Source organism: Myotis yumanensis, unplaced genomic scaffold (assembly GCF_028538775.1).
Source record: "Myotis yumanensis isolate MYYU_CA2020_CCGP unplaced genomic scaffold, mMyoYum1.0.hap1 SCAF_3, whole genome shotgun sequence".
In the NCBI taxonomy this organism is placed as follows: Eukaryota; Metazoa; Chordata; class Mammalia; order Chiroptera; family Vespertilionidae; genus Myotis; species Myotis yumanensis.
Window position 1 is genome coordinate 199,259,138 of NW_027223754.1, and position 17,065 is coordinate 199,276,202.

Consider the following 17,065-nt stretch of genomic DNA (forward strand, 5'->3'; position numbering starts at 1 on the left):
TAGACACTTAGTTCTGTCACAAGTTTCTTACTCTTTTATCCCTCGGTTTCCTCATCTATCCTATATAATAAAAGCCTAATATGCTAAGTGTCCGGTTGACCAGTCCACCTTTCAACCAATCAGAGTGTAATATGCTAATGATATGCTAAGGCTGCTCAACCACTCACTATGACGTGCACTGACCACCAGGAGGCAGACGCTCCCACCGGTAGGTTAACTTGCTGCTGGGGTCAGGCCAATTGGGATTGAGTGAGATGGGCCAGACATGCCCTGGAGCTATCCTGCAGTCCCTCCCCATCTGGCCAACCTCCCATGTCTCTCCCTGGCCCCGATCATGCACCAGTGGGGTTCCTCAGCCTGGCTGCACCCTCTCGCAATCTGGGACTCCTCGGGGGATGTCGGAGAGCCCGTTTTGGCCCGATCCCACAGGCCAGGCTGAGGGACCCCACTGGTGCACGAATTCATGCACCGGGCCTCTAGTAAAGAGATAATATTAGTGAAATCTAACATACCTAGCTCATTGAACATTTGGTAAGGATCAGAGGGAGAAAATCAATGAGGAAAGTATATTATCATCTATAGATTACTATAACAATAGAAAATACTGTATTATTGAGGGAAATTGAAATGAAGCTATAATAACAATGATAACAATAAGCTGTAACAATAACAAAATAATAACAAACTACTATTGCCTTTTACATGATACCTCTGTTCCTCTGTTTCCCTAGGAGAATGCCATTCTGCAGTCATCCAGGCAGTGAAAGATTTGGATTTGTCTAAAGTTCTTCCTGTAGGTCGCCAGCATGGTATCTTAAATAGCCTTGAAATAGTATTGAAGAACATTAGCCATCTGATCAGTCCATACCTACCAAAGATCTTGCAGATACTGCTCTGCATGACAGCGACTGTGTCACACATCCTTGACCAACGAGAAAAGGTGAGAGAGAGTCTGTGTATATGCTTTTGGGGGCGCTAGTAAGAGTCTGTGTTGTATTTGGGAAATTGGTTGCGACTTGAATACCTCACGTCCTTCCAGGTTAAATCTGTCTTATGCAAAGTGTCTTTAAAACAGTTTTTCATATAATGGAGATCTTCATTGTTAGCAGTATTTATGTATGGTCAGAAAATGCAAATTATATCAAGTGTATATTTTAAAAGGATATGAAATAGAGAGTGAGTTCTATATGCATCTCAGAAACCAAAGTCGGGCAGAGCAGAGTTGAGCTGATGTTTCTTAGATTTTAATTTTAGGAGCCTAGAGATGAAGGACATCTTCCAATTCTCATTTATCCAGACAGCTAGAGAATGGATAGAGTACTGTTAGCATTATCCTTGTTGTTTTGACAGAGTTACCCAGAGCTCTTTTAAAAGTAAATGCTTGATTGCTGTACTTGCTGTGTTTTGACTACAGATAAGAAGCAAGGCCAGGCAAGACAAGCCAGCTAGCCAACTGCAAAAAACAAACAAACAAACAAACAAAAAACACAACTTCATAAAGTGCTGCTCAGTAAATATTTTCTGAGTTGTATTCAAGACAGTAGTTAGTATGCTCTGTTGAAATAGGTGTGTGAACATAAGTAAACTCTGGAGTTCAGGGAAACTTAATGTCTTTATGGGCTCAAGCAGGGGTGGGCAAACTTTTTGACTCGAGGGTCACAATGGGTTCTTAAACTGGACCGGAGGGCCGGAACAAAAGCATGGATGGAGTGTTTGTGTGAACTAATATAAATTCAAAGTAAACATCATTACATAAAAGGGTACGGTCTTTTTTTTTTTTTTTTTTTTTTTTTTTTAGTTTTATTCATTTCAAACTGGCCGGATCCGGCCCGTGGGCCGAAGTTTGTCCACGGCTGGGCTAAAGGCTTCTGGAGAAAATAGAACGTGAAGTGAAAATTCAGACTCAGATTTTTGCTGTGGTTTCTCAGCTCATGATAAACAGACACAGCTTTAATTTGGCTGAAGTTTCATTTGTTTTATGGAGTTGCCTGGTGAACTGCCTCTCAAATATGGCCATGATAACTGAAAATTGACAGCCAAAATTTATGCTGCTTTTGGGGGCTGTGCATAGATATAAATCTGCTTTAGTAATGAAATAATATTCTCTGATTACCAAGATCCAGAATGCACCTTCCATTTCGGTAGGCACTGTTTTGTTTTCCTCTTTTTTTTCAGTCATTACTTCAGCAAATATTAATTGAGCCCTACTCTGTGTGTGGCACTGATCTAAGCACTGGGGATGGAGAGTGAACAAAGCATTTGTCCCTTTCCTTGTTCAGTAAATACTTATTTCATCTGTGCTGTCTACCAGGCAATGTTCTAGGTGGGGAATTAGAAAGGTAAGGACTCAGTACCATGTGGAGAAAAGTGAGAGGAAAATAAAATGAGACCCATTTATAGATCTCTAAATGTCATTCTTTGTGGAGCTCTCTCCTGTCTAGTACCCTCTTGCCCGTGAATTTTAGCTATCTCGGCCCACCTCCTCAAACCCCAAGGCTCTGGCTTCTCATCTTGGAAAGATGACTGGACTTTGCCTTCTCACACTGATGCCTGACACTCCTCTCCAGGCGAAATGATGGGGAATGTGTAGGGCTCACTTCATCTGTTACTTCTCTATTGGGGCTTACTGTCATCTGCTGCTTGCTGTCCAGTGTCTGAAAATTATTGTTTCATATATTCTGGTAAATTGTCTAGTGTCAGAGAGGGTAGGCTAAATCTGATCCCTGTTGCTCCATTTGACTGGAATGGGAAAATCACCAGAAAGGAACAGGCAGACAGTCCTCCAACTAACATTGGCTGGGAGTCCAATACCTTGAACAGAAACCTCCTGGTACCTGGGGCATCAAGAAGAGTCCTCGGCAGGGGATTGCCTCAGGAGTGGACCCAGATTAGTCCTGGGATTAAGGATGCTTTGGTGCCACCTTATAAAGCTGAAAAAGACCACACTTTTCCCAAGTAAATGAACTGCATCCCAGAACAATACTCGAAAACATTCAAATGATTTAAAAACAATAAAATTCACAGTGTCTGACATTCAGGCAAGTTTTACCAGGCATCCCAAGGAGGAGGACAATTTTATGCATGATGAGGACAAAAACTAGTCAATAGAAGCAGACCCAGAAATGACAGAGATGGTAGAATTAGATAGAGACTTAAGACAGCTATTAGAAACACACTCCATATATTCACAAAACTAGAGGAAAGCATGAACATGTTGAGGAGAGACATCAAGATGTGAAGAATTTAAAATAAAATAAGAGAATGTGGTAGGGAGTGACCAAAGTGGGGGTAGATGGGTGCTTCTTTAACTAGGATGGTCAGGATCCTCACACAGGAGGTAATATTTGAGTTTGCACCTATTAGTCCATGGGAAGAACATTTGGGGCAGAGATAATGATTTGTAGCCTAAAGTCCCTGAGGTAGAACAGCCTCGGCCCTTTCTGAGAACAGGGCAGAAGGACGAGGTGGCTAGAGCACAAGGAGCAGGAAGAATCGTGTAATGAGCTCAAGAGGCAGGTAGGCCTTATGGGCTGTGCCAAGGAGTTGGCTTTACTTCCAAGTGTACTGGGAAACCCCTGAGAGGTTTGTTGTAGGGCGGATGATAAGCTCAGTTGGATGTTTTAAAAATATCACTTTTATTCCTTTGTGGAAAATAGACTGTGCAGGGGCCAAGAGTGGAAGCTGAGAAGAGGTCTTGGAGCCCGGGCTGGTGTGGCTCACTTGGTTGGAGCACGACCCATGCACCATAGGGTCAGAGCAGGTTCAATCCCTGGTCAGGGCACCTATGGGAGGCAGCTGATCAATGTTTCTCACATTGATGTTTCTCTCTCTCTCCCTCCCTCCCTCTCTGAACTCAATAAAATAACCTATCTTGGGTGAGAATTAAAAGAGAGATTTTGGAAGATTCTTTATGTTATGAGGATGATAGGAAGCATTATGTAAAAATTCTCTTTTATGCCTTATAGCGAGTGACAGTGACTTTATCTCTACATTATACGTTAAATCCTGAATGGTTAAAGGTTTTTTGTTAATCCACACCCTAGGATATTTTTTTCATTGAATTTTAGAAAGAATGGAAGGGATAAAGGGAAGAGCGGAGAGAGAAACATCAATATGAGAGAGACACATCAATTGGTTGCCTCCCACACACGCCCCAGTCGGGGCGGGGGATTGAAGCTGCCACCCAGGTACGAATCGAACCCATGACCCTTTGGAGCACGGTCCAACTCTCTAATCACTGAGCATGCCAGGTAGGGCTGGTTAAAGGTTTTATAAACCCTCTGTAAGTCTTCCGCCTTTTTGGTTAAAGTAGAAGTCAATCAGTAATACAGCCTTGCTCCCGTGTCAACAATCAGTAACTCAGAGGATCATTTGTGCAATTTCACAGATCATTAGTCAGTGAGTTGCTAAGCTTCTTGACAGGTAGGCATTTTTCTTATTTTTAAAAAAAATTCTTGGCCGAAACCGGTTTGGCTCAGCGGATAGAGCGTCGGCCTGCGGACTGAAGGGTCCCGGGTTCGATTCCGGTCAAGGGCATGTACCTTGGTTGCGGGCACATCCCCAGTAGGAGATGTGCAGGAGGCAGCTGGTCGATGTTTCTCTCTCATCGATGTTTCTAACTCTCTATCCCTCTCCCTTCCTCTCTGTAAAAAATCAATAAAATATATAAAAAAAAAAAAAATTCTTGGACAAATCCAAAGAATTCTTTGAGGTGCTATAATGAATTATTGCACAGTAATATTGCTTAAATAAGTTAAAGTTCTACCTTTGTGTGTTTGAACTACATTACACATTTACTTTTGGATCTTTCAGATCCTCTGAGGTATTGACTGGTACTCAGATGTATATTGTGAGGGTAGCTTTGGTTTGGCTTTATTTTTCTTTACATTTGAACAGTGGAGTAACTTGTAAACATACATAAACTCAGGCCTGAGTTTCCTCTAGAAACTAAAGTCCATAATTGCTTGCTTGCAGGATTTTCCTCCAGTTTATCCAACAGTTAGCAGATTGGGCAGCTGGTGCTATAGTTAGAGAAGTGAATGGAACACACAGGTCCTACCCCACAGAGAGGGGGCTTGGTAGTGCGGTTGGGGAAAAGGTGGAGGGGGTCTGATTTGATACCATGTTTGCAAAGATTAGTTTCTCATTTGCTCCAAGGGATCATGATACCATGTGGGTTTTTTTCAAATATCAGTAGTTTTTATCTTTCATCAAACATGATACAGCTGATAATTTTTGCCATTAGAATTGAAGCAGAACAGAATGACTTGTAACTGTGTCACCTTATCCTTGCCTGTCATTTCCTGTCTTTGTGACTTGTATAAGGAGATAATTAACCAAAAGTACATGGTAGAAGCTTGCTGGGTATGTGAAATATCATGATTCCTCAGACTTACACAGCAAATTAATGGTGTCCTTGTACCTATTCACTTGAATTGAAAATGTGCACTTCCTGATTCAAATACCTCTGTTGATTAGAATATTAGGTCTTCATGAGAAATAACTTCCCTTTTAGTTTTTTCATAAGATCTTGGCCATAAGATTTGATACTCATTTATTAGAGCATTTGTGTTGTCTTGAGAAATTTCAGGGTGGTTTTTAGATTTTTATGTAGGTAATTAAAGTCATATGTAAAAATAAGTTGCCACTTATAGATCCAGAGTCCACAGTATATTTATCAAGTGGAAAAACATTTAGGGGTTGAGTCTTAACCCATGTGTTTTTGTTTTGTTTTAATATATATTTTTATTGATTTCAGAGAGGAAGGTAGAGGAAGAGAGAGAGATAGAAACATCAGTGATAGAGAGAATCATTGACTGGCTGCCTCCTGCACACCTCACACTGGGAATTGAGTCCACAACCCAGGCATGTGCCCTAGACTGGAATCGAACCCAGGACCCCCTAGACTGGAATCGAACCCAGGACCCTTCATTTTACAGGCCGGCGCTCTATCCACTGAGCCAAACTGGCTAGGGCCCATGTGTTTGGATTTTACAAATTCTGTGCTCGGGAGAGATCTCTCTGAGTCCTTTTTCTCTCTCTCTCTCTGCCTAGCCTAAACATCTTCATCCTTTAAAATCCATTGGAAATTCTGCCTCTTCCATGAAGCTTTACCCTTCTCAAATTTATAATTCCTTCCCTCTCAGATATCTTCAGCGTTTTCAGTCACATAATTTAATAAATTTTCCTTCATTAAGATTTTATGTATATATATACTTTTAAATCCCTAGCCAAGGATATGTTTATTGACAATAAAGAGAGAGAGGGAAGGAGGGAGAGAGACAGAGACAGAAACATCAATTGGTTGTCTCGTATAAGCACCTCTACTGGGGATTGAATGAACCTGCAACCTGGGTATGTGCCCTGATCTGGAATTGAACCCGAGACCTTTCACTGTACAAGATGAAGCTCTAGCCAACTGACCCACACTGGCCAGGGCCTTCAGTAAGATTTTAAGCTGAGGTCAGGACTATGGCTGTCATGCCATTGGACCCAACAGTGGGACTCAGTAAATTGTTCCACTCTGAACCAGAACCAAATGCCTTCATATTTGTGATTTCTCTAACTCCATAGAGAACGAGATACCCTGCAAAGAAGCAGTGTCTGTCACAAAGGAAGGTGCTGTTAATTCAGACATCCACCCACTTCAGCTTTGGTGCCTCTAAAGAGACACATCTTGTTTTCTTACAAAATACATTTTTCTTTGAATTACATATTTCGAGATCTTCCCTTGCCTTATCAGTCCCCACAAAGTATTTCACTGTATAGAGAGAACATAAAATCTTTAGCTAGTTCCCTAGACTGAGTTTAACAAGAATAATTTAAAACTCCTAATTGTAACCAAGGTAATATATATATACTAGAGGCACGGTGCACAAAAATTTGTGCACTGGTGGGGGGTGGCGGTATCCCTCAGTCCCACTTATGCCCTCTCACAGCCTGGGACCCCTCGGGAGATAACGACCTGCTGGCTTAGGCCCGCTCCTGGGTGGCAGAGGGCAGGCCCAATCCCTAGGTGCCTGCCCCTCAGCCCCTGGTTGGGCTCAGAGCAGGGCCGATTGGGGAGTTGGGGCGCCGCCCCGTCATGCACAGAGCAGGGCGGATCAGGAGGTTGCGATGCCACCCTCAGTCACGCTCAGGGTAGGGCCAATTGGGGGATTGGGGAGCCGCCGCCTGTCATACTCGAGGCAGGGTCGATGGGGAGGTTGCGGCGCCACCCCCTGTCATGCACAGAGCAGGGCCCATCAGGGGGGTTGGGGCTCTGTACCCTGTCACACACAGAGCGGGGCTGATAAGGGGGTTGGGGAGCTCCCCCCTGTCATGCACAGAGCAGGGCGGATCAGGAGGTTGCCATGCAACCCTCAGTCACGCCCATGGTAGGGCCGATTGGGGGGTTGGGGCGCCGTCCCGTCATACTCAAGGCAGGGTCGATGGGGAGGTTATGGCGCCACCCCCTATCATGCACAGAGCAGGGCAGATCAGGGGGTTGGGGCGCTGCCCCCTGCACCCACAGAGCAGGGCTGATCAGGGGGTTGGGGCACTCCCCCCTGTCACATTCAGGGCAGGGCCGATGGGAAGGTTGCGGCTCCACCCCGTCACACACAGAGCAGGGCCCATGGGGGGTTTGGGGCGCCGCACCCTGTCACACACAGAGCAGGGCTGATCAGGGGGCTGGGGAGCTCCCCCCTATCAGGCACAGAGCAGGGCTAATCAGGGGGTTGGGGTGCCTTCCCCTGTCATGAACAGAGCAGGGCAGATAGGGAGGTTGTGGCCCCACCCCCTGTCACACACACAGCCGCAGGGCGATCAGGGGTTTTGGGCGCTGCCCCCTGTCACGCTGTTCCAGGGGCCAGGAGGCCTCGCTGCTCCGCTGATCCCGGTGCTGGGAGGCCTCGCTGCTCCGCTGATCCTGGTGCTGGGAGGCCTCGCGGCTCCACTGATCCTGGTGCTGGGAGGCCTTGCAGCTCCGCTTGACACAGGGGCAGTGAGGCCTTGCTGCTCCGCTGATCCCGGTGCCGGGAGGCCTCGCGGCTCCGCTGATCCTGGGTTCGGGAGGCCTTGTGGCTCCGCTGTTCCCGGTGCCAGGAGGCCTCGCTGCTCCGCTGATCCTGGTGCTGGGAGGCCTCGCTGCTCTGCTGATCCCGGTGCCTGGAGGCCTCGCGGCTCCGCTAATTCCAGTGCTGGGAGACATATTACCCTTTTACTATATAGTATAGAGGCCTGATGCATGGGTGGGGGCCAGCTGGTTTGCCCTGAAGGGTGTCCCGGAACAGGGTGGGGGTCCCGCGTGGGTGCCTGGCCAGCCTGGATGAGGGGATGATGGCTGTTTGCAGCTGGTCACACCCCCTTCAGGGTGGGGGTCCCCACTGGGGTGCCTGGCCAGTCTGGGTGAGGGGCTGAGGGCCGTTTTCAGGCTGGCGGGTGACTGAAGCTCCCAACCTCTCCTTTTTTACTTTTTTTTTTTATTCTGGGATTTATTTACCTTCTATGCCTGTCACTGGAGCTGAGAGCCGGCTTTAACTCTGAGGCTCGGCTCCAGCTCTGAGACCTCGGCTGCTGAAAGCAGGTTTCTGGGCTTTGTTTACCTTCTGTATTTGAAACTTTGTTGCGACTCCAGCTCTGAGATCCCGGCTGACTGAAAGCAGGTTTCTGGGTTTTGTTTAGCTTCTATATTTGCAACAATGTTTCTCAGAGAGCAGCTCAGAGCCCAGTAACGGCAGGTGGGGAACATTGGCTTCCTCCGTCACTGGAGCAAGCAAGCTTCCTGTTCGCTTCAGGGGCCTGGCTTCCGGCCGCCATTTTGGTTGGCAGTTAATTTGCATAAGGATATGCTGATTAGCCAATGGGAAGGGTGTCAGGGTTATGATCAATTTGCATGTTTCTCTTTTATTAGATAGGATACACACACACACACACACACACACACACACAAAGAGGAATGTGACTTTCATTTGGAATGAAGGTTTAATATATTTTTTTTTAAACTAAAGCTTTGTGATGCCAAAAAAAAAAAGTTTTGTTTTGTTGAGAGTATCTGTTCATACAAAGAAATCAGGATTTTATTTGAGACAATTACTTGAGTAGAGAAGTGCAACAATGTAGAACACAAAACAGCTGTTCCAGTTGTGATTTTTGCCCCTAAAGTATGCTCCACTGTTATTTTACTGGGTAGTGATAATAGAGCACATCTCACCATTTGATTTTTTAGGTCTTTGCTTCCCCATCTTGTCCAATGAGAAAACCAACATGACTTGCACAGTTGACATTTCCGTGTGAATCAGAGCCAAAGTCAACAGACTTAATATGATTTCCAGTTTGATTCTTAGCTGTCTGAGCTAGAGCGCCTCCCTGAGAAGTCACTGATTAAAATGATGTATGTATTTTTTTAATAGAAGATCTTTGCTTTACAGATACAGCTGAGGTTTATCAACCCCCTGAAAAATTTAAGACGTCTTGGAATCAAAATGGTAACTGATATCTTTTTGGATTGGGAGTCCTATCAGTTTGGAACAGAAGAAATTGATGCTGTATTTCATGGTGCAGTTTGGCCCCAGGTAAACCTTGATGTACATTCTGCCTGGATACCTTTGCTTCTTCCTTTGTTGTTACTGCACCAGCAGAGTCTACACTCAGACATGAAAGAATGCCTGTCCTGGTCTTTTATTTCTGGAAGTTTCAGAACTCTTTCTTTGCCTCCACTACCACCTGAACCTCAAGAGCTAGTTCCTGCAATGCCATGGCAGTTATTCATAAGGCTAATTTGAATATGATTGTGTCCCTTACGCAATATATAACTCGTAGCACCTCACATGATGTGTCTCTGGATGTTGAGGGGAAATACACAGATATTTTTATCACACATTTCCTTGTGTGATTTCTCTGGTTATAACCACTTGGTGACAGTTAAGGTTACTTATTGCTAAGAAGACTATAGGAGAGCCTCGATTTTAGCAGATTTCTAGCTGCTTGAGCTCTGTCATCTCTGACCAATTGAACTTAAGCTCCCTGGTTCCTTTCAGGTATCTAGCATTTCCATGCACCATCTTTGCCATTTTTCTTGTGTAGGTGTTATTGGATTACCTTACATTTTCCTCATTCTGTCCTTTAACTGTTCATCTCTGCCATTACTCTTTTATCCTTTGGTGCGGTTTCCATGTCTGTTCTGCTTTTTAGTTTTGTTTTTTCTAAATTCTGTATATGTTATTATTTTGTATTCTGTTTTTATTTTGTTCCTAGATCAGCAGGCTTGGAACTGAGAGTCAGTATTCTCCTACTCCTCTGCTGAAACTAATTAGTATCTGGAGCAGAAATGCAAGGTATAGCCTCCCCTCTCCCCCTTTTAAAAAGAGCAGGTAATTTAGCCAAGGGCACTAATATGACTTATGGTCTTTCCATGCAGTGAACTATTATAGGTGCAGTTAAAGAGAATAAGGCAGTTGTATCTTAAAATACATAGTTTAAAGAAAACATAGTTGCTGAACAATATCCTATATAATAAAAATATGCAAATTGACTGTCATTCCCTCACACAAGATGGCCTCCCCCATGTGGGCACAAGATGGCCGTCAGGGGAGGGCAGTTGCGGGGGACCAGGCTGGCAGGGGAGGGCAGTTGGGGGCGACTAGGCCAGCAGGGGAGGGCAGTTGGGGGCGACTAGGCCGGCAGAGGATGGCAGTTGGGATCAGGCCTGCAGAGGAGGGCAGTTGGGGGCAACAAGGCTGGCAGGGTAAGGCAGTTGGGGGCGACTGGGCCGGCAGGTGAGGGCAGTTGGGGGTGACCAGGCCTGCAAGGGAGGGAGGGCAATTGTGGGAGACCAGCCCTGCAGGGGAGGGCAATTAGGGGTGACCCGCCCTGCAGGGGAGGGCTGTTGGGGGCGACCGGGCCGGCAGGGGAGGGAAGTTTTGGGCAATCGGGCTGGCAGGGGAGTGGTTAGGGGGCAGTCAGGCAGGCAGAAGTGGTTAGGCGAGCAGTTGGGAGCCAGCAGTCCCAGATTGTGAGAGGGATGTCCGACTGCCGGTTTAGTGAGATCGGGCCTAAACCGGCAGTCGGACATCCCCCAAGGGGTCCAGATTGGAGAGGGTGCATGCTGGGCTGAGGGACACCCCCCACCCCACCCCCAGTGCATGAATTTCGTGCACTGGGCCTCTAGTTATAGTATAATTCAAGAAAATGCTTATGCATGTATGCAAATAAAAGATGAAATAAAAAATGTCTAGAAGAACATATGAGAAGCTGTTGATTTTACTGTACCATGTGGAGGTTTGGGTGAGCTGTTTTTGCATGTATCACTATGTCATGAACATGTCCCTGAGTCATTAGGTAGTTTTCAAAAACACACTGAAGAAGACCTTGATTTCCTCCTCAGGAAACCCAGTTACATTTTTACTGGTAGGAAAGGCTTATTTATTTCCCAATGAGGATGCACTTTCATATCTTGTTTTATCACTGGATATTTGCAAGCAGCATTCCATAGGCACACTGGAGAAATGTTTTATGTTTGTGTAATTTTTATGCAAAGGAGCCACAAAGGACTTTCATGATAGTGACTCAGTTTTATGTTAGTTGGGTCCTTCACAAGGTATAGATCTGCATCACTGATGCCACTCATTGTCTTCTGCATTTTCTCTCTCAATTTTGTTTGGAGTAAAAATAGAAGCTACATAGTTACAAAGGAGGTGAGTGGCAGAACTTTATTTTTCTTTTCTATTTCACACTTACCTGGTAGAAATCTTTAAAAGGGTGGAGTTCTCTTGAATCCTCCGCAGCAATAGATATGCCTGTGCAGTTGTGTGTAGAATGAGTTTCAGAACCACTTGATGAGAATGTTACTCTTCAATAAATTTTTATTTTGAGATATGGCTCCAGTTTCATAGCGTCAGTCAGACATTGCTTACAACTAAGGTTAAATTATCTTAGAAATTAGGTGCATTCAGGACAACAAAAACTTGCTTACTAATTAGAGTGATCATAGCCCAGCCGGCATGGCTCAGTGGTTGAGCATCGACCTGTGAACCAGGAGATCACAGTTCGATTCCTGATCAAGGCACATGCTCAGGTTGTGGGCTCCATCCCTAGTGGGGGTTTTGCAGGAGGCAGCCAGTCAGTAATTCTCTCTCATCATTGATAGTTTTATCTCTCTCTCCCTCCCTGTCTGAAATCAACTAAAATTTTTTTTTTTTTTTTTTTTTTTTAAATAGAGTGATCAGCCCTAGTTGGTTTGGCTTAAGTGCAGTGGTCGGCAAACTGCGGCCCCTTGAGTGTGGCTCTTCCACAAAATACCATGTGCGGGTGTGCACATACAGTGCAATTGAAACTTTGTGGCCACAGTCAAGGGGCCAAAGAGCCGCATGTGGCTCATGAGCCGCAGTTTGCCGACCACTGGCTTAGTGGATAGATTGTCAGCTTGCAGACTGAAGGGTCCCTGGTTCAATTCCCAGTCAGGGCACAAGCCTGGGTTGCAGGCTCAGTCCCCAGTAGGGGGAGTGCAGGAGGCAGCCGATCAATAATTCTCTCTCATCATTGATGTTTCTCTCTCTCTCTCCCCTCCCTTCCTCTCTGAAATCAGTAAAAATATATAAAATAAAATAAAATAAAAGTAGAGTGATCATAGAGTTTATTGTCCAAACTAAAACATTCCTGAGGGTGAAGAGATGCTACAAACTATTAAGCCATAAATTGGAACTGTTCTTGGCCACTCTCTTAATAGCTGCTCTGGTTCTGGCCACCATGACCCCTGAATGATTTAGTCTTTTCCTCCCCTGAGCTCTTTTCTCTCCTGGAAGACCCTGTGACTACATACTGTCTTTTTTTATTTTTTTAATTGATTTCAGAGAGGAAGGGAGAGGGGGAGAGAAACATTAATGATGAGAGAGAATCATTGATTGGCTGCCTCCTGCATGCCCCCTGCTGGGGACTGAGCCAGCAACCCCTGGGCATATGCCCTTGACCAGAATCAAACCCGGGACCCTTTGGTCTATAGGCCGATGCTCTATCCACTGAGCCAAACCAGCTAGGGTGACATACTGTCTTTATTACACTCTTCTGTCTTCAGAGCTTACCTGCCTAATGCTCCTTGAAGGCAGAGACCATTTTGTATTTATTGTATCTCCCTCCATAGAGGGTTACCCCTCTTAATCCACAGTTAGTCATTATTCATTGCATGTGATGAAGTGCTTAAAGTTGCTGCCTGAGCCGTTCACTCAAGCATAGAGCATACCCATGTGGGCTTCAGTTCTGTTGTTCCAGAGGCACACTTAGAAGTGGCATCGGATCTGATGGGCTCTTGCTAGGACCTTGCAATTGAAAGCAGTTCTCTCACCTTTTCTGTTTAAAAACATCTTAAGATAACCTACAACATAGTGGTGAGAGTCGTCTCTGAAGCCACACAAATCCAGCTTCAGGTTCTAGCACCACTGTATGTTCTCTGGCAAAACTGGCCTTCCTGAGCCTCAGTTTGCCACCAGTAAAATGGAAATAATAACAGTACTTACCTCATTAAAAATATGTAAAGCATCTTCTTGGTGCCTGTCTATACTGTACCGAGTATCTACTGGACAAAGATGTATGAATATAATCTTTTAGAACTTTTCTATCAGTGTGTCAGTACTAAGCATATTGAAGTGCCTGAGGTCTTTTTCCCAGTGATGATTGCCCTTCCTACTAGTAGTTAGGATTGCGTGTCCGACTGTAAAACAGCTGAGGATTTGCCCTCGGCTGGAATGCCTCTGTGCCCTCCACCCAAGCTGGTGCGTTTCATGGCCCAGGATGCTCTCATCGTCTGAGAGTCGTTCAGTATTGGGGATGGACTCCTCCACCTCCCCCGACAGATGGCCCTAATCTCTGAACAGTGCATATCCTGACACAGCAAGGCTTATCATTGAAAAATAGCCAGTCAACAATACATTTGTTTAGACTCTGGAGATTCATGGTTCTAATCTCAGCTCTACCACTTATTAGCTCCATGGCTTTGGACAAGTCTGTTTCTTCATCTGTAATATAGAGATAATGATACTACCTCACAGAGATGTTATGATAATTAGATGAGAAATGTGCATAAAGTGCCTATGTAATAATGTCGGTGAAGAGCCTAACATTATTATCCATGGAATTTTAGACTTAAAAGTAATTTGCCTTTTGAGTATCTTATTAAGATTAATATAAACACATATTTGTTAAACTGACTATGAAAATTCATGTAGAAGATATTTTTACAAATAAGCATTGAGAAATAAGATGACTATTTCAGTATTTCTTTTCCTGCAGATACTTCCCTTTTCTGGCTAAACAGAAACCAGGGCACCCAGAATGTGACATCCTGGTCAATGTTTTTGCGATTCTCTCAGCAAAGAATCTCTCTGAAGCCACAGCCAGTATTGTGATGGACATAGTCGACGACCTTCTCACCCTTCCTGATTTTGAGCCCACAGAAGCAGTCTCGAGCTTGCCCGTGACTGGATGCGTGTACACAGAAAGTGCAGACGGTATGTGTGCTGCACCAGGCAAATGATTCTTAGACCTTTGAGGCAGCATTTGTTCCCTCAGAAAGGAAAAAGTCAGTAGAATTTGATTTTTCTTTTCTTTAGAAATGGATACCAATTTACATAAACTGAGTTTTCTTTGCAGTGGTAGAAATTCAGGTTACTCATGCTCCAGAAAGCACAACTATCCTCTGGAAAATGATCAAATGATTTTCACTGTCATGTCTCTGAATTGTTCCTACCATATTGTGCTAACAATTCTTTCACCACTAACAAAAATGGCTTAAGGGTCTCGTATCAACTTTTCATTCAGCCATTTTGTCTAAGAAGAAAGTTATTTAATTTTTAGAGTTGAAATTTATTAAACTTGCATAGTAATTGAGTGCTTCCCTTGTCTGTCATTATGAAGGTACTGTACAGTTGTCCTATAAGAGAGTAGTTAATTAAAATCAAAATATTTGTCACCATTTATTTCAGAGTCTATCACAATAGGAGGACGATTAATTCTACCTCATGTACCTGCAATTCTCCAGTATCTCAGCAAAACCACAATAAGTACAGAAAAGGTGAAAAAGAAAAAGAACAGAGCACAAGTCAGTAAGGAACTTGGCATTCTTTCCAAGTAAGTGATACATATTCTTAAAAGATCACTTCACCGTCCACGGTCTTAATTTTTTAAAATTATATCTAGTTTTCAGTTGTTTTAATGTGATAATAAGAAGCTAAAAAGATTTTCAGTATTTTTGAAGGCCCTTTATTTTTAAGTTAGTGTAGAATTCTGTTTCTCTGCTGGAGTATTCATTTTAAACCTTTTATGGCATCTGCCTTCGTTTAAACATAAAAGAGAACAGACTTCAAAATTCTAAAGTAGACTAATAGATTTGCTTGTTTCACCTTTGCATGTTTTGTTCAGTTAAAAGTTTTAGTAACATGAGATCATACAGTGTTTTTGTTTCTTAAAATATTTTTACTGATTTTTAGAGAGAGAGGAAGGGGGAGGGAGAGAAAAACATCCATGTGAGAGTGACACATCAATCAGCTGCTCCTGTACGCCCCCTACCTGGGATGGAGCAGTAACCCAGGCATGTGCCTTGACTGGGAATCAAATTGGCAACCTTAGTGCATGGGACAACGCCCAACCAACTGAGCCACCTGGGCCAGGGCATAATCATATAGTTTTTATTTTGTTTTACTTTGATTGATAAAAATAATTAATTTAAAAGAATAGTTTGTTTTTTTAAGAGTTAAGATCTCGAAAGGGTTTTTAAAGATTCTCTTTGGCAATACACCTAGTAGTATGTAGTTATGATTTATATAAAGAGCAAGGTTGGTAAACCTGAGTACAAAACATGATTCTATCTTAAGCTTTAATTGTTTTAGGACTCAGTTGTTGAAACTTTATTTATTCTTTGATACTTTCACCAACATCAAAAAGTTGTATGTTAGAATCTTCCAGGAACTTCTTCTAAACATTTCATTTATACTATTGTATTTCTAAATTATGTAGAGTGGAAACCACACTGAATGCACTGGTTAAATTTTAGCACAGGCTCTGTGGTAGCGGGAAGATGATAGATCAGGCACCAGAAAGACCAGTGGTTGGAGGGCCTGCTCTGTCACTTCCCAGCTGGATGACATCAACTTCTCTGAGTCTCCGTCCTCTGGGGAAAGTGGAGCTAATAAGTCCCACATTGTAGAGCTATGGTGGGAGTTAAATTGAACTACTTTTTGTAGTCTTAAACAAGTCTTGGCACTTAAAAATGTTATTTCCTTGTAAAATATGAAATTACTAATGGCCAGATTGTAGCATTGGCGTTTACTTTAACCCACCTAAACAATCAGACATTACAAAAGAAATAGAATAGAAGCCATGAGCCTGAAGCTGGAGAGAAGAGTGGGCACTGCTGAGAACCGAGTTAGACTTTGTATACAGGCACACATACTTCGTCATCTGGGACTTTTGTCACTGATGTTTTCTACAGGAAGTTTTAACTCCTTAGAGAAATACGCTTAACTTGTTTGTTTTCCTTACCTATCAGTTCTTTTCCTTCTCTAGGATCAGCAAGTTTATTAAAGACAAAGAACAGAGTTCTCTCCTCATTACACTCCTGCTTCCCTTCCTCCACCGTGGCAATATTCCTCAGGTATACACACAGGACGTGACTTTGCCTTTGAAGTGGTGCTTGATTAGGATTATTTGCTAACAGTAATTTTATTGGTTAGATTCTGCGATGTATTTGCCTTCAAGCATTTATGAAAAGATTTATACAGAATTATAAACTTGAAAATAGAAGAGAAAAATTGGGACAGAATTTTGGGAATGGGGAGACATCATCTACTGTAACAGTATAAGTGTCAGCCCCTTTTTTCCTTTGCTTAGCTTCTCATCCATTTCAAGATTTTGTTTTTCCTGACTTTGATCAATTACAAATCTGGAACCCAAGAAGTGCATTGTGTAATCTCAAATACGATCACAGCGGCAAAACTGAACGAAAAGTCAGCTGTTTTAATATTCAGACATAGCTAAGAGTTTCTCATATGATTTTCAAACCCCAATTCAGTCTGATTAAAAGAGTCTTCCTGTGGCT

The 17,065-nt window shown here is 43.6% G+C and overlaps 1 protein-coding gene across 1 annotated transcript in view; it reads left to right on the top strand.

Moving 5' to 3' along the window:
* Positions 1 to 17,065, top strand: part of UTP20 (UTP20 small subunit processome component) — a 90,373-nt gene that overhangs the window by 42,851 nt on the left and 30,457 nt on the right. The window contains exons 27-32 of the mRNA XM_070410906.1: positions 732 to 940; positions 9,411 to 9,554; positions 10,237 to 10,316; positions 14,263 to 14,480; positions 14,955 to 15,099; positions 16,534 to 16,621. Coding sequence (XP_070267007.1) covers positions 732 to 940; positions 9,411 to 9,554; positions 10,237 to 10,316; positions 14,263 to 14,480; positions 14,955 to 15,099; positions 16,534 to 16,621 — 884 coding nt within the window. The remainder of the gene's footprint in view (positions 1 to 731; positions 941 to 9,410; positions 9,555 to 10,236; positions 10,317 to 14,262; positions 14,481 to 14,954; positions 15,100 to 16,533; positions 16,622 to 17,065) is intronic.